Here is a 19,229-nt window from a genome sequence, read left to right as displayed (position 1 = left end):
ATTTAAGAATTCACCAAAAGGAGCATATGATGTCATAATTATGTGATGTCATAATTATGCCGTTTATACTTTTTGAATAACTTCAATAGAACAATTTCAACTTTAGAAACCTTCTTCCTGCCAGAAGAGTACCAGTACACTGCACTATGCACTCTGTACCTGCAATTTGTTGATTATTATTATTTGATGGCCATGATTGTTGACTAACCTCCCATGCACAGAGAGAACACAATACACATCCTGCTCTCCCTGCTGCTAGATCAGCTCTCAAAGAGATCAGAGATGTTGCTACAGCCCACCGACTTTCTTGTGAGTGATTGACTGTCTACGTATTGATATAGGTGCAGACATCAAAGGAAATCACGTTGTCATTGTACATACAAACCACATCAGAGAAATATATTTTAACGATCCACGTATATAAGCTAGGCCTCGTGTACATGTATGTATGACCAGGAGTACATTATACTCCTGGTATGACGTATGAACAAGAGTTCATGAACTCTTGGTATGAATAAAGGCAATCAGGGAAGGTGATCTCATTGGCAATTCAGCTTCTTTGTGAATGTTCTTGCACTGCACTAATACCCCTCCCCTCCCTCCCTCCCTCCTTCCCTCCCCTCCCCTCCCTCCCTCCCTCCCTCCCCTCCCCTCCCTCCCCATACAGACGTTCCCCAATGCTCGTGAGTACTGTCAGTACCTGTCTGTCATTCTGGAGACCCAGGCCCACCATTGCTCAGTGCTCCTGCACACAGCTCTCCTTCTCTGTCACTGCGAGGTCTGGAACTCTGTCAAATCATCACCTTCTTTCACCACCATCTCTGTGAGGCACACACACACACACACACACACACACACACACACACACACACACACACACACACACACTTACGCATGAGAGTTCCTTTCACATTTTGTATGTCGATAATAACATTTTTATCGACAGTGTAATATAGTTTTTAGCTTCCTTGATTGGTGGCAGGTCTTCTAATTAGCAGATAGCTATTTTCTCAGCGGCCATAGATTTTGTCTAATTGATTGATATTGTAACTGGCTGATTCATTAGATACAGTTAGTACTCTGTCATCATCCACTGTGTTTCCATGGATACAGACCCTCCTCAAAGAGATGGTCTCCAGTCTCAAGAGCCCTCATTGGAGTAACGTAGAGAGACCACTCTATTACCAATCAGTGCGAGGAGTCCTGATCACCCTCCGCCATCTTGGCCACCATCCTCACCTCGAGGCCCAGCGTCTCTCCCCCTCTGTGGCAGAGGCTGTTAGGATGGTGAGGAGGCTGGCTGTGGAGGTGCTCCCTAAAGAAATGATGGAGCTCGTCCAAGTGCTCTCTCGAGGAAAGGTACACTATGTTAGGGAGATTCCCTTCGAGAAGCTTTGCTTTCAACCGCAAACGTAGTTTCTAATCACCAAAACCTTTATGTGCAAAGATTTAACTGGAACTTTTTAACATGATTCTCAGTACCTTAAGTTACATGCATGTATAATTATGTCCTGTAAGAAAATTAAAATTGTATTTCATTATACTGTCTGTGTATTACTGTATGCATCAACTTATTCTTTGTTCTAGCTCCCAAATGTTCCTTGCTTTAATTCCAACCCCCACAGTTCCCCAGCCTCCCTCCGGCCTCCGTGATCAGTGCTTTCAGTATAGCGTCAAGCCGGTCAAATTCCCGCCACCCCAGTGAGGCGGCCAGTAGTAGACACTCCTCCTCCATGTCTGACGATGATCTGGAGCTCTCTGGGAACACTGTGGTCTCCTCGTTGGGGGACTCCAGTGGGTCGCAGTTCACCAGTGAGTGCCATTGCCTGAAGGCGTTCAGTCATAATCCAGCAGATGGTACAGTAGCTATACATTTCATTAATGGTTCTCTAGCGTACATTTTAGATTGCATAATTATTCGGTGTTAGGTGATTACTACTGAATGACACTGTCTGTAAAAACTGATTCCATACTCACGTTTGTAGGTCTTGATTCCATACTCATGTCTGTAGGTCCTGATTCCATACTCAATCCTAATGTGCTGAGTCCCCGTGGCCATTGTCAAGTGGAGGCTGCTCGGTTCATCTCTTACTGTTATAAGAACCAGGCGGCTGTCGGAACTAGCTCTGTGTTTGACTACAAAGCTGCTCTATTGAGCATGCTGGTGGAGGGCCACAACCTTAAGAAGCCAGTGCATGTGCAGATGGTGAGCATCATACTTTGTCATACTTTGTCATACTTCCGTAATCATATTTTTTGCAGATTTTCGAGTCGCTACAAGTTCTGGCGAGTGGGGTGGAACCTCTGGAAGCAGCTGTGCTGGATTCAATCATGGATGTCTTTGGGTATGTTCGACACAATGAAAGTGAACATTTATAGATGAATTCATTTCTTGCAGAGAGATGTTGAAGGTACACCTGAAGAACCAGACCATTTACCACAAGACCCTAGAGAGCTTAGCCTCGCTTACTAGTCATCTCTGTCGCTGTGAACCCGGTGAACATTGCGACACTGCCAGAGAGAGCTGTCAGTCCATTCTGTCCGCCTTCTGGTGAGGGAAGAACTATAGCTACTCATATAGTTCTTTAGTTTTTAAGCTGTGTAGTGACAGACCATGAAGTTCTCATAAGTTTTGATGCTCCTATTTCTCCCTCTTCTCTGTAGGGGTTTGTACGTAGAGGGTTCGCTGCCTTCTAGAGTTAGATTAAAATTGGCCAAACTCTTGCAAACGCTATTTATGGAAGGCAAGAGCAGCCCCTGGACTAATGTCATCATCAAGAGTAAGAAGAGGAAAAGCGAAGGCGGCTCACTAGATTCAAAAACGATCGAAGTTCGTGAGGCCCTGATTCAGATGGTTAACGATAGCGATCATTGTGTGCGGATGTGTGTGGCGAAGATTGTCTCCTCTCTCTACCTGGACGTGCATCGGATGGAGGCATACTATCAGTCAGTCGAGGCTGCCCTGCCCCTGTTGCCAAGGAGAGAGCAGGAGAGCATCTTTGAGAAGGTCTCCCAAACGCTCACTAAGGCGGAGATGGTGGAGGTGAGTGAATCGATAGCTTTCAATCCAGCCTCTGTAGCTCAGCGGTTAGAGCACTGGTCTTGTAAACCAGGGGTCGAGAGTTCAATTCTCTTCAGAGGCTTTTTTTGAGCCACTTAGAACAATTTTTCTTAACACTGCCATAGGCTATATATTCTTGATCCAGTGTTGTCATTTTCTTTCTTAGTGTGTGCAGCCTCTGTAGCTCAGTGGTAGAGCACTGGTCTCGTAAACCAGGGGTCAAGAGTTCAATTCTCTTCAGGGGCTTTTTTTGTTATTACTGCTCTTAATATTCGTTAGACGTACACTCTAATTGTATTTTACTTTTTCCCGCACGCAGAGGAACCAAGACGAACTGAGTGTAGAGGATGAGAGTGTGAACAGAGTGTCTAGCATGATAGCCACCATTCAGTGTGAGGGATGTGTGTCCCCTGTTTGTGAGAAGAAGGTCGTGTCAGTGCTCATCACAGCAGTGGGCAAAGAACAGATTGACTTTGATTTAGCCAGAAAGGTGTGCTCTGTTATGATAGCAAGGCCGAGCGACAAGCATGTACATGCACATGTATGGCCCCACCAAAAACATATAATTTGAATTGTCTGCTTTCAGAAAAGCATAAAATTGTTGAAATTGGATCAATGATACTAAAGTTACGGCTGTTGAAAGATATTTAACTACATGTACCCCTATCCCTTGTTCATTCAATGGTTCGGACAACTGCCATAACTTAAATTCCGTGAATTCGATTTCAACAATTTTCTGATTTTCTGAAAGCTTAAAAAGATACCTTTCAAATGGTGTCATCAAACTTCATATTTGAGCAATAAAATTATTTTCCGATTCGGCCAAACCATGAATAATAGCCCATGGTCCAAGGCCGAAAAATGACAAATTAAGGCCCCGATGAAATTTTGGATTGAAATACATCATTTGAAAGGTTTTTTTCTCAGCTTTCAGAAAATCACAAAATTTTTGACGTTGGATCAACGATACTAAAGTTATGGCCGTTTAAAGATAATCAACTACCCCCCCTCCGTAATCAATTGGTTAAATCCGAGGACTCTTTCAGCTGCATCCAAATGTATTATTTTCTGAAAGATACCTTTCAAATGATATCATCAAAGTTCTTATTTAAAAGTATTACTCTGCCTGCTGGTGTATGCCTATGTGCTTAGTGTCATCATCTGTACATGTACATGCGCTGCTCGTGCAGGCTCTGGGCAAGATGGCTGCCTACCTTGGATACAGTGGGACCAGACAGCTGATGGAGGACATGCTGGTGACACTGGTCAGTAGCTGGATGGAGGCTGGCCTCTCATTAGACAAGTTCCCTGTCAAACTGATGAACTACAACACAACCAAAGAGTTTGTGAGGTTAGTAAATTAGGTAGCGATTAATTGCTTATTAGGTGACTTATTATTTTAGCCCGTCTCTCAAGTACTGTAGTTTTAGCTACTAATCTTCCCTGAAACCACTACTGTAACAGTTCCTGTAACAGTTTCTGTGTGAACAAAGGCTGGCCTGAATTGAGCTCTCTTTTCTCTCACTCTTTCCAGTGCATACACTTCTCAAATTGTCCCTTTCCTGGTGTTCAAGTGTGACGAGGCTACGCTGGACTCTCTGTCAGACCACACCCTAGCCACACCCCTCACCATCCTTCTCAAGGACTCGCTACCTGCGTCCATGGCCCTCATCCTCACCAACCACGCCCAACAGGACAAACACGACAGTGAGGAGAGCAGTGAGGAGAGACGCAAGAGAGCCTCTGAGGCAAACAAACTGCTCGTCAAACATCTCACACAAGAGGTAAACTATCGGGTAATGAGTGTCTGTGTAGTACATGCATAATTATACAGTTTACATAATTATAAGTATCATACTGCAGAGCCTGTTGATACTTTATCAGATTTGTTACCAATCTTTTGAATTGCTTTGACGATCTTTACCTGCTCCCAGGTTATGAGCCAGACCATCCTAGCATGCATGGACGACTTTGTTGTACAGCTGCTCACTAGAATGTTTGAGCCACACGACTCGCGCTCCCAGCTGGCTAAATACATGGTGACCTCTGACCCCGAACCATGTGCCCCTCACTTCCCCTCATTGGCCATACGAGCTACCCTCGACTACATGCCTAGTTGCTATGGCACTTCAACGTCTGGAACGTCCTTTTTAAAACTGCTCTCCAGAAGAAAAGTAAGTGCACACCACGCTACTGTACAAAGCTATACTTGTATGTGTGTATGTGTATGAATGTACTACGTATTGTATGTAGTACGTATGCAAACAACCTCGATTGTACCTTGTACTATTAACTAAAATTGGCAGGTCACATTGTAATTGCTGGCTTGATTGTTTTATAGACCTGAAATAACTACATACAAAAAAAAACTGTACATTTTTTCCATTTTGCTGTCTCCAGGACAACATTCAGAGGATCCTCCTCTCTCTGGCCGTGAGGATACAAACTACTCATCGATCCTTTGAGAAGCGCCGCTACCTGCTAGCCTACCACCTCTTTGTGAAGCTAGTGTGTCGAGAGCTGGAGAGTGACCTGGAGAATACTCGCTCCTTCATCATCATGGACATTGTGGCCACCGTTGTTAGAATATTGTCCAGTGGTTGTGTGGGGCAGCTGTTCCCTCTGTGCTGTGATACCCTGGAGAGGGTGTGTAGGGCAGGCCTGGAGTCATGCCCTGAGGAGCTCACTAGACACCTGCACTCGTTGGTGGCTCTGCTGACTGGGTTTGCTCAGAGTGGTTTCAGGGACAAGGTGAACCACGTTAACTTATGTGTACGTGTGAGTTAGCTTAAGTACAGTGCCTTCAGCTTTGAGAGTAAATTTAACCACAGCTAGAGTGAGTAGTTGTACTTAAATGTATCTCAAGATTGGAACATTTCTAAGAAATTGTGCTGATACCATTGTGTAGGTGAATAATTGAAAATATTTCCCCAAAAGTTGTTGTAGTGGGAAATCATTTTAGGTAAAAATTGGGGTGATCGTAAAATATTTGTGTAACATGAAATATCTCCGGAACTAAAGTATTTCTGGACAACTTTTTTATATCAAAAGATAGAAAATTTATTAACAATTAATGTGCAAAAACAATTAGACCTTAGCCGACAAATTTGCTTGAGTTCCATCGCTAAGCGAAAAGGCACCTAAAATATCCCATAATTGAGTATTAATCAGTACGTGTACTTATGTAAGCTATACGTAACCATGCATATGTTAGCTAAATTATTCAGGAATGTTGTGCCAAAGTTCCATACCTTAGCCGAAAACAATTAGTCTTTTCCATCGCTAAGCGATTGTCCACTATAGAAAAATGTTGGTGTTTTATAAACCACCACATACCCACCACCTTTGGTTGCCATGGAAATATTTTTGGATATGTTTTAGATAATTTGTTCACCAACACAATGGTATCATCATATTTTCTTAGAAATGTTCCAATCTCAAAATATTTACATTTATGTACTAACACGTACCAAATTGCGTTTATTTACTCTATAGACTAAAGGCACTGTAAGTCCATGCTCATACACATGTAATATTATATACACTATGTGTATGTGTTTAGAGGAAGCTTAACTAGCACTTCATGCAATAAATAAGAAAAACAGTAACTAAGAACGCTGCATGCATGGCTAACTAATTACAACAATGATTGTGTTATCTTCCCCTCCAGGCAATGGGTCTACTGACATACTTGCTGGACAAAGTGGCCCCTCAATATCTAGTGCACCTTGACCCCTTCCCTGAGTGCCAGCTGTTCTCTACTCTCATTGCCAAGCAGGTGGAACTGAGACAGGAAGTGGGTGTGGCCACACTCACGGACGAGATTGATCGATTCCTGACAGTGGGACAGCAATGCCCTCAAGCCACGAGGACTGAGGCTCTGGCGTTCCTTCAGAAACTACTCCACAGCTCTAAGCTTGAACTGGCCTCTCTGGTCAAGCAAGGTGAAGGATAAGCAATACTATTATTATACAAGAACAGAATGGTGCACGTGCACATGTGCTGTATATAAATGTGTGTGTGTATATAAAATCAAATGTACTTTCGGCTAGTCTATTCACACAAGCTTCGTCTCTAGATTTACTTTTTTTGACATTGTATTGAGTTTCGTTTCACTCTTGCTGTACAGTACACACAATATAGAGTCTATTCAACCCTGTACACGACACACAGGTCCAGCCAGCCGTGTCCTCCAGCTGATCCAAGGTCTGGTGACCTACAGTCAGTCTGCCTCTACCACCACCGACCATTCCTGTGAGGTGTCTCGCTGTCTGGGGGAGATAGGACCCACTGACCTCGGCTGTATCGCCATACCAGTTAACAACGGGAAACAAGGTGAACTACATGTATATTAGGATAAAAATATTAGACTGTATAATGTCATCGTTTCTCTTGTATATTTTCATTCAAAAGTTCATAATTATACACAATAGCTATATATACTGACTATAATGACTCTAATGACTCTATGCAGGGTCTTTTTCTACTCAGTGTGATGACATCACAGTAACTATTCTACATCAACTCGGACTGCTTCTACAAGACAAGCAGTGAGTTCAGTGTTTATAGTCAACTACATAACTTTAAGCCAAAGCCTGAACTTTATTTCGTTGTTTCTTAGATAGTTTTTTGCTTTCAATTGTGCTAAGGGGTAGAACTTGTAGGTACTTCCGATTAATTTATAATTGATATCGCTATTCGCTTGTTTGAACTCCATCGCCGTGGTCGCCGAATGGTCCCCGTGATCTTCTTCTTGGTTGAGCATATCCAGTATCACTATGAGCTTTAGTGGCCAGTGTAGCTTTGTGTCATAGTCACCTTTGAACAGATAGAGGAAGGGTGAGATATGTGTTCCCTCAGCACTCCCATATCCATTGGTGTCAATGTTTAGTTCAAACTTGTACCCTCCTGGATAGTTGTAGAAAGGTTCACTGTACCAGCTACCATCACCTCCTGTTGCCTGACATCGATTGAAGCCAGTTAGAGTGTGTGTATGACAAGTGAATGTTGACAGCTGGATAGACGTTTCTAACTGCTGTTGAAGCTTAGTATCGAGGTCCTTGGTCTGCTGTTGAAGCTTAGTATCTAGGTCCCTTGTCTGCTGTTGAAGCTTAGTATCGAGGTCCTTGGTCTGCTGTTGACGCTTGGTATCGAGGTATTTGGTCTGCTGTTGAAGCTTAGTATCGATGTCCTTGGTCTGCTGTTGAAGCTCATTTTTAGTTGTCCTTTTTGTTTCTTGCTCTGTCAGCTGCTGTTTTAATTCGACAATCTGTTGATCTTTCTCCTCCATTTTCTGGTGTAGCTCTTTCGTGAGTCTCAGGTTGAGGAGGGTAGCTGTCATGAGGTGGTGTTGGGCATTTTCTGTCATGTGACCAGCCAGATCTCTTCGAGGGACCTTCACGTCACATCCATTACCAGCAAACTCACACTCCACTAGTTGTAGGGGGCACTCCAGCAGGTGGCTATCAGCTTGGCAGCGAGGGACGGTACCGATCTCACATTGGTTGGGACAGGGCAGTGGGTAGTTGGCACAGTTGGGGGTGTGGTCAGTTGGTCCCATCTCGTAGATCGATTTAAAGTCACAATATTGGCACTTCCAGGGACGTTTTGGACAGGCAGTGATGTGGTGGTTCAGGTCCCCCAGTTCCCCCGTCCACTCACACCCACTCTTTTTGTAGGGACAGCGAACCTTAAGCTGGCGAACTTTTCTCTTGAAGTACAAATCTTCGTGAGTACCAAATTTGTCCTTCTTGCACATTGGACAAGGCTTTCGTTCTCTACCAAGTCTATTAGCAGCTTGCTGGGAGATGTGATGGCCGCAGCATGACGTTTGGTGTGGCTCAACAAGTAGCTCTAAGCTCACAGGACAGAAGTAGTCTTGGTCAGGCTGCTCGACAAAGTCATAGTCTATAGCTAGTTCAGCTGTTTCGTTAGTGGGAGGGTCTTGAACAACATGAGGTGGTGACTGATCTGGTTCAGCCACACACTTTGATGCCATGCTTGCACTAGCTAGCTATATACATGTACCAATTTACAGAATCATGTGATGCATTTTAAAACGGGTATGCCCCCACGTTATGAATATATTTTATGGTAGATCTACTCAAGATTACATCACTAATAGTAACTATGTTCAATTTTTAGCATTACGTTGAAACTTAGACAGTCATTCTGTAAATATTCCGTGTGTTTGTGAGCATTGTATCCTAGATCTCTTATAGCGAACGATTTTGTGTTAATTCCAATCATTCCACAATCCCAGACTGTCGCTGGCTTCCTAAATAGTACGCTTCCCACCACTTGTTTGTGTTCCTTGTTTTCTCGTTGATTGAGCAGTTCTACTTTCACTTTCACCTTTATTGGCCAGCGGAGCATCTGGTCATTCTCTCCAGCCTGCAGATGGAGGTACGCTGAGAGATGGTTGCCGCGAGCTTCACCAAGTCCATTGGTCTCTATCCCCAACTTAAATTGGTACTCCTCACAGTTTATAATGTCACTGTACCAGCTGCCATTCTTGCTACTAGCTTGTTGCTTGGAGAATTCCTTTAGTGTGATAATTGTAGTAGTCACTTTGTTAGCCACCGTAGGAGCTGCTGTAGCCTGAGCCCTCCTGGTGGAGCCTTCTGTTCTCTGTTGGGGTCTAGATGGCTGTCGTCTGGGGCTTGGCTTTTCTGGAGGGAGATTTTGAGGGTGTTGATGTTGGGGGGAGGGTGTGGGCTTTAGCTGCTTTTTGATGTCAGCTCTGAGATAGCGTATTTCTTCACACATATTTATATCCAGTTCTGTCATTTTCTGTTTCAGCTCAACAATCTGTTGGTCTTTCTCTTCCATTTTCTGGTGTAGCTCTCTCGTGAGTCTCAGGTTGAGGAGGGTGGCTGTCATGAGGTGGTGTTGGGCATTCTCTGTCATGTGACTCGCTAGATCTCTTCGAGGAACCTTCACGTCACATCCAGTACCAGCAAACTCACACTCCACTAGTTGTAGGGGGCACTCCAGAAGATGTTTCTCAGCATCACGGCGACGAAATGTACCAACACCACATTGGTTGGGACAGGCGAACGGATAGTTAGCACAAACAGGAATGTGTTCGTTACCAATCTCGTAGGTTTCCTCGAATTCACAATACTTGCACTTCCAGGGACGTTTTGGACAGGCAGTGGTGTGGTGGTTCAGGTCCCCCAGTTCCCCTGTCCACTCACACCCACTCTTCTTGTGGGGACAGCGAACGTTAAGCTGACGAACTTTTCGTGTAAAGTACTTGTCAACTTGAGTATTGAATTCATCGTCTTTGCACATTGGACAAGGCTTTTGCTCTCTGATAAGTCTGTTAGCAGCTTGCTGGGAGATGTGCTGGCCGCAGCATGACGTTTGGTGTGGCTCTACAAGCAATTCTGAACTCACAGGACAGAAGTACTCCGAGTCGGGCTGTTGAACAAAATCATAGTCTGGCTCAGCTTCTGAATCTTGTTGACTCTGACTTAACAGTTGATTGCTTGTAGCTACTTCTGTTTCAAATGCCTCAGTGTTCTCTGTGATGCCAAAGTCGTCTTGGCCATCTTTTGTTAGTTCTGTCATGTTTAGTTGTCTATAATGGGGCGGTTTCTTAAACTATGAACATCAGGAGTGCATCTTGTGAACATATGTATATAATGCAGGTCATGAATATAATTACTAGGAATCAATTCTTCCCCACAGGATATCTGTGGTTCAGGCAAGTGGTGAATGTTTGCGGGGTATCCTAGCAACCAAGAAAGGTCTAGTGGCTCTCAAGTCTTTGGAGGATCACACTCACGACTGGTGCCTTTATTTGGAGCCATTTAGGCAGCAAAGAAAGAAAAAGGTGAACGCCTGAGAGTGACGTATATGTACATATAATAGTTGTGTTACCTTAATTGTACAAGTATAGAATCCTAGATTTTGTTCATTTTAGACGTCCAAGGCAGCCTCTCGACCCTTGTCCTCTACCGGCCTGGTTGACCTCTCTGACCTCTGGGTTCCTGCAGAGTCTCATGGGGAGTGGCTCACACGACTAGTAACGTCTCTCATACGCTGTGAGGCAGTCACGGATGAGGTGCTCCAGCTACTCGGGCCAGTCTGTAAAGTCAAGGTGAAGATCTACTACCGTTGAGAATGTTCTCTTATTGATTCTGAAACCATATATATTCACTTATATGCTTTATGTGTACTTCAATTTTTGCTGCATACATTTATGCAGGTTGAACTTTGTGAGGAGGTGTTCCCTTACCTAATTCACGACATTCTCTCTCTGAACAATGAAGAGTTTCGTCAAATCCTCTCTCACAATGTGCAGCTCTTCTTCACGGCCGTTGTGTCGGTCATTTCCTCACGTCCCTCCACCCCCTCATCCTCCACACAGGCACACCCCTCACACGTCACACCTGTGAACCCAGACTCCGTACGAACCATGCTCAACATGATCATGTACCTACGAACTGTGGACAGACCCAACCAATCGTAAGTTCATCCATAATAAGTTATCATAATTATTGTTTGTGTGTCTTGCATGTACGTACAGTGTATGTAACAAGAACAGGCTGCTATGAATTTATACTCCTTCTATCTATCTGCAGCCGTGGCCCTAGCACTCCCTGGGATAACAACTTTTGGCTCGATCTCAACTTCCTCAGTGTTGCTATGGCAGCCCAGCAATGCTCCGCCTACTTTACGTCGCTCCTCTACATAGAGATCTGGAATGGCGTCAAGTCCTCAACTAATGGCCGCCACCATCGCAGTCGCAGCTCCTCCAGCTCTGTCTCTGATGAACTGGACCACTCGGGAGATAGCCTTGGGCGGAGTGCAGAGGTTAAAGCGCAAAGGTTATTACTGGAAGCGTACAGTAGAATCGGAGAGCCTGACAGTTTGTACGGGGCACGCTCTGCACATGCGACTGATGAGGCTACTAGAGTGAGACTGTACGAGCACGAGGGACAGTGGCACAAGGCTCTCAGTAAGTAGACATTTTAAGAATACACAGACTAGGTCAATATAATTATATATTTTGTTGTTTGTGTAGGTTCCTATAGTCTCCAGATGCAAGTGTCTGGGTCGTCATGTGAATCACGTGTTGCAGAGGTATACACAATATACACATGTACCTATACATGCATTAATGCTGTTGAAGTTGCATACATCCACAAAGACTTCCTTCCAAGCTGTATAAGTATCTTATCTCTCTCCAGAGTCTCCATCAGCTGGGGCTCACTCCGATCCTCAACATGTACCTGTGTGGTGTGGAGAGTGTGTGGGGTGAGGGGGCGAGTGGTGGGGAGGTGGAGGAGTACCAGTACGAGGCTTCCTGGAGGATGACTCACTGGGGAGACCACACCCAGAGACACGCCCCTTTTGGACCGACCGGTGGGAAGGGTGGCTACCATCAGAGTGTATATAACTGCATCGCAGCATTGAGGGACGGGGAACCAACCCTGGTAGAGAGCTGCCTCTCAGAAGCAAGGTGGGCTGGGGGTCAAATTGTGCTCTATTCTTTCTGTCTATATGCTTTACGTTTAGTGCACCGTACTTGGGTTCTTGCTAGTCTTAATGCAATATGCTTATATTTCTACGTGCATTTGTACTATCGTATTTGTCAGTCTGTTTCATTCAAAAAATGTTCCAGCACATTTACAGCTTAAATTGCTTTTTTATATTTAAGTATTTATGTAATGCCCTACATGTGTATTATATAATTATAGCTGCCTACGTACTGTACATACACAGGTGTCATGTGATCCAGCCGCTGTGTTCTGGTGGTCTGGAGAGCACGTATAGCCTCTACCCGTCCCTCAGCAAGCTCCTCTCCCTACTAGAGCTGGAGGAGGCGAGTACCAGCGTCCTTGTATCTCCCCAATCCTCTCAAGACGCGGGGCTGGGATTTCTTGACGACTGGGCTGTTAGACTACCTCACCTTGACTGTGACTACCAATTCGTGGAGCCAGTGTTGGCACAGAGGCACTCTATACTGCACTGTCTGTTGCAGGCTGCCGGTAGAGAGGGGAAGGGTCGGTCAGACGTGTGGACACGTAGGAGGGTGGAGGGTTTGTTCGGAGCTATTAGGGACAATATGCTGACTCAGGCACAGCTGGCCAGGGAGGCTGGGAGATATCAGGTTAGCGAACAAATAGATTACTCGTGTAAGTACATTGTGGCCGGCATACAATCATACATTGCGTTCTTTCTCTGTTATATCAGTACATGTGTACTAACTGTTCAGGTTGCCGAGGGAGGGCTGTTCAACCTGAAGCAGCTGCAAGCTCATAGAAGTAGCTACAATATCCCCGACTCCCTGTGTCCATCACTGTCCTGGAGGATACAACTGGAGGAAGCAAAGATTGAGTGGGAGAGGGGAGAGGGGCCCCTCGCCATGGCTCTGTTGAAGTCCTTGCTGCACAAGTTTGGACAGGTGAGACCGTGAGAGTGCTTGCAACCACCGAATGTGTAGTGTGTACATATCTATACATACTAATGGAATTAGTTATCAGTGGTCAGCATATTAGAATTCCCCCAGATGATCTACACAGTTGATTAGCTATAGAGCTCAAAGTTTGACCTCACTTGCATGTGTGTATTTTGTCGAAAATCAAGAGTTCCTGTGGCAAATCGAAAGGCTGAACACTCTGTAGCAGCAGCAACTATAATACGTAGCTGTATATATAGTTAGTGCATGCATATCGCTCAACATGGCATCAAAGAACCGTTGTGTGGCTGAACCAGATCAGTCACCACCTCATGTTGTTCAAGAACCTCCCACTAACGAAACAGCTGAACTAGACTACGACTTTGTCGAGCAGCCTGACCAAGACTACTTCTGTCCTGTGAGCTTAGAGCTACTTGTTGAGCCACACCAGACGTCATGCTGCGGCCATCACGTCTCCCAGCAAGCTGCCAACAGACTCATAAGAGAACAAAAGCCTTGTCCAATGTGTAAAGATGATGAATTCAACACTCAATCTGACAAGTATTTTAAGAGAAAAATTCGTCAGCTTAAGGTTCGCTGTCCCCACAAGAAGAGTGGGTGTGAGTGGACGGGGGAACTGGGGGACCTGAACCACCATACCACCTCCTGTCCAAAACGTCCCTGGAAGTGCCAATATTGCGATCATGAATCGATCTACGAGACCGGACCAACTGACCACACCCCCAACTGTCCCAACTACCCCCTGTCCTGTCCCAACCAATGTGAGATCGGTACCCTCTCTCGTTGCCAAGCTGATAGCCACCTACTAGAGTGCCCCCTACAACTAGTGGAGTGTGAGTTTGCTAGTACTGGATGTGACGTGAAGGTCCCTCGAAGAGATCTGGCGGGTCACATGACAGAGAATGCCCAACACCACCTCATGACAGCCACCCTCCTCAACCTGAGACTCACGAAGGAGCTACATAAGAAAATGGAGGAGAAAGATCAACAGATTGTTGAGCTGAAACAGCAAGTTGGTGGGTTATATGAGAGTCATTCAAAGTTCTCGCGGTTCTTCATGGCGACGCTTGGGTTTGTTCACTATGAAATTACTCTACCCAATTTTAGCTCCTTAGAGCAAAATAATGGGTGGCTGAGCGAACCTCTATCCCATTTGAACGGAATCAAATTTCACATCAAAATAGATGCTGATGACCCTCCCTCTGCTTATCTAACAGCCCAGTGTAGCTCTGATGAACCTAGTATTGTCTGTACTATCATGCTAGAATTGCTAAATCAGCATGAAGATAAGAATCATTTTTCTTTGAAAAAAACAATCAGCCTCAGGAAAAAAAATTCTCTTTTCAGCTTCCGTCGCAATCAAAACCTCCTGGACATGTTTGGCTCAGTACAAAGTCAAGACGAAGGTGATGAAAGTGATGAAAATGTCGATGGAAAATTTGAAACTAAAGTCATTGGAGAATTACCATCACTAGCTGGAAACGCAGAGCAAGACGTTCTGTATCTTCTTAACGACGCTCTTAAGTTCCAAGTGCACATTACGGTAGATACATGTACGTAGCCATAGCTCAAAAAAACTTTACTGTAGTACATATATACATGTACATGTATATTTTGGTGTGTTTAACCTATAGCTTTATATAATTATTATGATCATTTATACCGTATATAGCGGATAATTTTTGTTGGTGCAAATTTTCGTATGAACTACTCATTTCAATATTTCGTATTTTAAATATTCATACAGCTTAGAATAGTGACATTAAACCTATTGCGGTAGAATAATTTCGTAGTTTTAATTTTCGTATGATGCTCTACAATACGAAAGTAATCCGCTATACAGTATATATTATATACTTTTTTGTAATTGCTAAATTACTCCCAGAAGAAGTCCGACAGGCGCGGTGCAGCTCAAGCAATTAGCCTGCAAAAACATACGACGTGGGCGGATAATTATTGCTCAATCAAAGGCTAATTGCTTGAGCCGCACCACGCCTGTCGTACCTCCTGAATTACTCCTATGTACCCTTTGTCATGTTAATTCATCATTTTGGTAACTTTTTGGTTCAGCTGTCCCAGTTCCCGCCTGACGTGGTGGCCCTGTACCCACTGGCCCTCTCTCTGTACGGCAGCTGGCTTGCGGACACTCAGTCAGAGAGTCCCTCAGTCATCATGTCCAAATACCTTGAGAAGTCTGTCTCCATGATGGCGGACCAGAGAGGCAGCTCTGGTGTGGTCAAGGCTTACCTCACTCTAGCTAGGTACTCAGACACTCAGTATAAGAGGATTCAGAGACACATGGAGTCCAACTCATTCCTAAACAAGAAGCAGCTGCTGGAGACCTCCAAACAAGAGCTACATAAGATACAAACCATGTCCGTTGATGCCGAGCAGATAAGAAGGTTCTGTGTGTGCGTGCGTGCGTGTTTATCCTTACAATGTATGTCTGTTGTGATGTGTAACAGTATATTGTTGTACACCTTTTAACTGTCAATACTTCTCTCTTTGTAGACATGTGCATATGCTCCAGGCTCATAGCAGTGAGGACGAGATAGCCATGGGTAATCTACTGGGGGAGAAGCAAGACTTCCTAGAGAAGGCGCTACACAACTACATCCTCTGCCTCAAAGCTGGCGTGAGTCTAACCATGCATTGGTGGTGGGATATCTCATAGAGGGACTTATAATGTTTTTGTGGTCTTATCTCATACATACACATTATCTCATACATACACATTGCAGGCTTGCTTTTGCGTATGCCTAACACTATTGTTTACCCGCTTTTACTATCCCCCACTCTCTCTTTGTTCCCCACTTTCCCCCATTATGATAATTATTGGCTTGTTTAACGCAGGATGAGCATGACCTGAGAGTGTTTCGATTGGTCGCTCTCTGGTTTGCTAACTCCAATCTACCACAAGTCAACCAGATCATTACAGTAAGCTAGCTCTTAATCACCATCCATGTACGTGGTGTCGTTCACCCCACCCCCTCGTACAGAATGGTGTGAAGACTCTTGAGACGAGGAAATTCCTTCCTCTCATGTACCAACTGGCTGCTAGGATGAGTGCCCGAACTTTGGACTCTGACCCCTTCCAACAAACACTGCAAAGTGTAAATACTCATTAAAGTTATGGCCATTCAAAGATGCTATATTTACTATTATTTTTGTGTGTACAGATCATCTACCGGACGGCTTTGGACCACCCCCACCATTGCTTGTACAGTATCCTGGCTCTGAGCAATGCTAGCAAGGACGACAAGTTCTCCAGCTCTGGTCATGTGAGCGGCAAGAGCTCAGGGAGAACCAGTCGTCTCAGTCGCAAGGGAGGGAGTGGACGTTCTGTGGATGAGGTCAGTTACCACTTGCCTTCACCGATAATTCTCTCTATTTTTACTTACTTTCATGCCCATCATATGTACATGTATGTACAGTAAATACTACAGTACAGTAGAGTACAGTACAGTAGGTGTCATCTTAGATGTAGATGGCGTTTATTTTCTATTGATACTATGCCATCCCTTAAAGACAGTTACTCATGTATTGTGGCTATTACGTGCATGCTTAACGAAAGTGTTTCCTTTCCCCTCAGGACAAAGTGAAGGCTGCAAGTGCCCTGATCACAAAGCTTCGCAAACAGAACTCTGCTCTGATCCAGTCTGCCGAGCAGCTGTGTGATGCCTATATGGACCTGGCCTACCACGATGTTTCGACTATGAAGAACCAGAGAGGACCGTTCCCCCTACCCGCCAACTGCCCCCTCCTCAAGCTCACCAAGAGGGGAGCAGCCGTGCCCACTATTGACATCGAGGTGGACCCTAGCTGTGCATATGAGAATGTGGTGTGTGTGGATGGATTTGATCCATTCTTTGAGCTGGCTGGCGGTGTGAACCTGCCCAAGGTCATCTCCTGTGTGGGCTCGGACGGGAAGAGGAGGAGGCAACTAGTCAAGGTGATTCATAATATAATTACGTAAAACAACAATAATATACAGGTACAGGAAAATTAAAACATTCACGTTCCTCTCAAGTTAATGTTTTATTTTTAGCTCTAGTTTAAATTTGATGCTATCATTGTACAAGTATTTAATACGAACATATGATTGTAATCGATTAAGAGGGAAGTATTCCTCATCGATACACACGAACTTTTCTCCTGCTGCTTGCTGGTACCTGACCTCAATCACTGGGCATTCGTGATGATTGTTGTCTCTTTGCTGGTTGAGCATGGTTAGGCGCACTGTGACTTTTATAGGCCATTGCCTCTCATCGTCATAGTCACCCTTTAACAAATAGAGATAAGCCGACAAATTCGTTTCATCGATGTCAATGTTTAGTTTGAATCTGTACCCTCCTGGGTAGTTGTAGAAAGGTTCACTAAACCAGCTACGTCCCTCTGCCTGAAATTTCTTGAATTCGGAAAGAGTAAGCTTGTGACAAGTGAATCTAACAGGTAAGCCGATAGAATATCTAAGAAATGAACTATTAGCCTCTATGGTGTTTAGCTTCATTGCTTGTTGCTGAAACTTTGCATCGAAAGTTTCGGTTTGGTTTTGTAGTTTGGAATCAAAATATTCTTTTTGCTGATCAAGCTGAGCTGCGATTTTATCTGTCATCTGCTGTTTCAGCTCAGTAATCTGTTGATCTTTCTCCTCCATTTTCTGGTGTAGCTCTCTCGTGAGTCTCAGATTGAGGAGGGTGGCTGTCATGAGGTGGTGTTGGGCATTCTCTGTCATGTGACCCGCCATATCTCTTCGAGGAACCTTCACGTTACATCCAGTACCAGCAAACTTACACTCCACTAGTTGTAGGGGGCACTCCAGCAGGTGGCTATCAGCTTGGCAGCGAGGGACGGTACCAATCTCACATTGGTTGGGACAGGGCAGGGGGAAGTTGGGGCAGTTGGGGGTGTGGTCAGTTGGTCCCATCTCGTAGATCGATTCATGATCACAATACTGGCACTTCCAGGGACGTTTTGGACAGGCAGTGGTGTGGTGGTTCAGGTCCCCCAGTTCCCCCGTCCACTCACACTCACTCTTCTTGTGGGAGCAGTAAACCTTAAGCTTGTTGATGCAATTGCGTTTGAAGAACTTGTCCTCATGAGTAGCAAAGTTGTCTTCTTTGCACATTGGGCATGGCTTTCGTTCTCTTATGAGTCTGTTAGCAGCTTGCTGGGAGATGTGATGGCCGCAGCATGACGTTTGGTGTGGCTCAACAAGTAGCTCTAAGCTCACAGGACAGAAGTAGTCTTGGTCAGGCTGCTCGACAAAGTCATAGTCTAGTTCAGCTGTTTCGTTAGTGGGAGGTTCTTGAACAACATGAGGTGGTGGTGATTGATCTGGTTCAGCCACATAACAAGCAGCTTGAATGTTGTTTGGCGATGCCATTTTTCAAGATCATGTGATATCTAATACCATGTTATGAATACAATTAACATTCCATTACTTGTGTGCACGTACAGTGTTGAACCTGTGTGGCTAAGATTAATGACCTACTGCCATAATTTATTATGGAACATTATCCATATTTGGTGCAATGCTCACCATGTTCTAAACACTATAACTTTTCCTCTACAGGGAAAGGATGATCTACGTCAGGATGCAGTCATGCAACAAGTGTTTGTGCTAGTCAACCGACTGCTCAAGAAGGAGCCCACCACCAGCAAGAGAAGGCTCTGTGTCCGCACATACAAGGTAACATATTGCACACTGTTGGGTGCATATCCATTACTTTTCAG

The 19,229-nt window shown here is 44.6% G+C and overlaps 5 protein-coding genes and 2 non-coding genes across 8 annotated transcripts in view; 4 read left to right on the top strand and 3 right to left on the bottom strand.

The window, feature by feature from the left end:
• LOC135350106 (serine-protein kinase ATM-like) overlaps positions 1–19,229 on the top strand; it is a 31,690-nt gene that overhangs the window by 10,457 nt on the left and 2,004 nt on the right. Inside the window, exons 17-47 of the mRNA XM_064548820.1 lie at positions 222–309; positions 668–823; positions 1,114–1,359; positions 1,626–1,812; positions 2,013–2,206; positions 2,263–2,345; positions 2,399–2,551; positions 2,665–3,043; positions 3,381–3,551; positions 4,252–4,412; positions 4,596–4,845; positions 4,996–5,235; positions 5,462–5,812; positions 6,732–7,005; positions 7,235–7,396; positions 7,536–7,611; positions 10,757–10,901; positions 10,992–11,168; positions 11,277–11,536; positions 11,653–12,029; positions 12,096–12,154; positions 12,262–12,533; positions 12,797–13,184; positions 13,290–13,478; positions 15,564–15,895; positions 16,005–16,128; positions 16,347–16,430; positions 16,493–16,606; positions 16,673–16,846; positions 17,086–17,445; positions 19,069–19,185. Coding sequence (XP_064404890.1) covers positions 222–309; positions 668–823; positions 1,114–1,359; positions 1,626–1,812; positions 2,013–2,206; positions 2,263–2,345; positions 2,399–2,551; positions 2,665–3,043; positions 3,381–3,551; positions 4,252–4,412; positions 4,596–4,845; positions 4,996–5,235; positions 5,462–5,812; positions 6,732–7,005; positions 7,235–7,396; positions 7,536–7,611; positions 10,757–10,901; positions 10,992–11,168; positions 11,277–11,536; positions 11,653–12,029; positions 12,096–12,154; positions 12,262–12,533; positions 12,797–13,184; positions 13,290–13,478; positions 15,564–15,895; positions 16,005–16,128; positions 16,347–16,430; positions 16,493–16,606; positions 16,673–16,846; positions 17,086–17,445; positions 19,069–19,185 — 6,343 coding nt within the window. The remainder of the gene's footprint in view (positions 1–221; positions 310–667; positions 824–1,113; positions 1,360–1,625; positions 1,813–2,012; positions 2,207–2,262; positions 2,346–2,398; positions 2,552–2,664; positions 3,044–3,380; positions 3,552–4,251; positions 4,413–4,595; positions 4,846–4,995; positions 5,236–5,461; positions 5,813–6,731; positions 7,006–7,234; positions 7,397–7,535; positions 7,612–10,756; positions 10,902–10,991; positions 11,169–11,276; positions 11,537–11,652; positions 12,030–12,095; positions 12,155–12,261; positions 12,534–12,796; positions 13,185–13,289; positions 13,479–15,563; positions 15,896–16,004; positions 16,129–16,346; positions 16,431–16,492; positions 16,607–16,672; positions 16,847–17,085; positions 17,446–19,068; positions 19,186–19,229) is intronic.
• On the top strand, positions 3,071–3,143 carry Trnat-ugu (transfer RNA threonine (anticodon UGU)). Its single transcript has one exon. It is a non-coding gene; the product is annotated as a tRNA-Thr (tRNA).
• On the top strand, positions 3,236–3,307 carry Trnat-cgu (transfer RNA threonine (anticodon CGU)). The gene has a single exon. It is a non-coding gene; the product is annotated as a tRNA-Thr (tRNA).
• Positions 7,457–9,091, bottom strand: LOC135350142 (TNF receptor-associated factor 5-like). The gene has a single exon (XM_064548870.1). It carries the CDS (start codon positions 9,057–9,059, stop codon positions 7,635–7,637), a length of 1,425 nt encoding a protein of 474 aa, XP_064404940.1. The 5' UTR covers positions 9,060–9,091; the 3' UTR covers positions 7,457–7,634.
• LOC135350140 (TNF receptor-associated factor 2-like) lies at positions 9,115–10,708 on the bottom strand. Its single transcript, XM_064548868.1, has one exon. It carries the CDS (start codon positions 10,634–10,636, stop codon positions 9,179–9,181), a length of 1,458 nt encoding a protein of 485 aa, XP_064404938.1. The 5' UTR covers positions 10,637–10,708; the 3' UTR covers positions 9,115–9,178.
• Positions 13,564–15,229, top strand: LOC135350145 (TNF receptor-associated factor 5-like). 2 transcript variants are annotated; one of them, XM_064548874.1, is made up of 2 exons: positions 13,564–14,509; positions 14,841–15,229. In XM_064548874.1, exons 1-2 carry the CDS (start codon positions 13,756–13,758, stop codon positions 14,966–14,968), a joined length of 882 nt encoding a protein of 293 aa, XP_064404944.1. In that variant the 5' UTR covers positions 13,564–13,755; the 3' UTR covers positions 14,969–15,229. The 2 variants fall into 2 exon arrangements, with proteins under 2 accessions (XP_064404944.1, XP_064404943.1); XM_064548873.1 differs by having other exon boundaries at positions 13,565–15,229.
• LOC135350144 (TNF receptor-associated factor 5-like) lies at positions 17,441–18,903 on the bottom strand. Its single transcript, XM_064548872.1, has one exon. It carries the CDS (start codon positions 18,877–18,879, stop codon positions 17,524–17,526), a length of 1,356 nt encoding a protein of 451 aa, XP_064404942.1. The 5' UTR covers positions 18,880–18,903; the 3' UTR covers positions 17,441–17,523.

Source organism: Halichondria panicea, chromosome 16 (genome assembly GCF_963675165.1).
Source record: "Halichondria panicea chromosome 16, odHalPani1.1, whole genome shotgun sequence".
In the NCBI taxonomy this organism is placed as follows: Eukaryota; Metazoa; Porifera; class Demospongiae; order Suberitida; family Halichondriidae; genus Halichondria; species Halichondria panicea.
Note: the sequence above shows the minus strand (reverse complement) of the source record. Positions and strands in the feature narration are given on the sequence as shown.

Bases quoted from the DNA above. Each gene is read 5' to 3' on its own strand.
- LOC135350144 (XM_064548872.1), bottom strand. From the start codon at position 18,879: ATGGCATCGCCAAACAACATTCAAGCTGCTTGTTATGTGGCTGAACCA.
- LOC135350145 (XM_064548873.1), top strand. From the start codon at position 13,756: ATGGCATCAAAGAACCGTTGTGTGGCTGAACCAGATCAGTCACCACCT.
- LOC135350140 (XM_064548868.1), bottom strand. From the start codon at position 10,636: ATGACAGAACTAACAAAAGATGGCCAAGACGACTTTGGCATCACAGAG.
- LOC135350142 (XM_064548870.1), bottom strand. From the start codon at position 9,059: ATGGCATCAAAGTGTGTGGCTGAACCAGATCAGTCACCACCTCATGTT.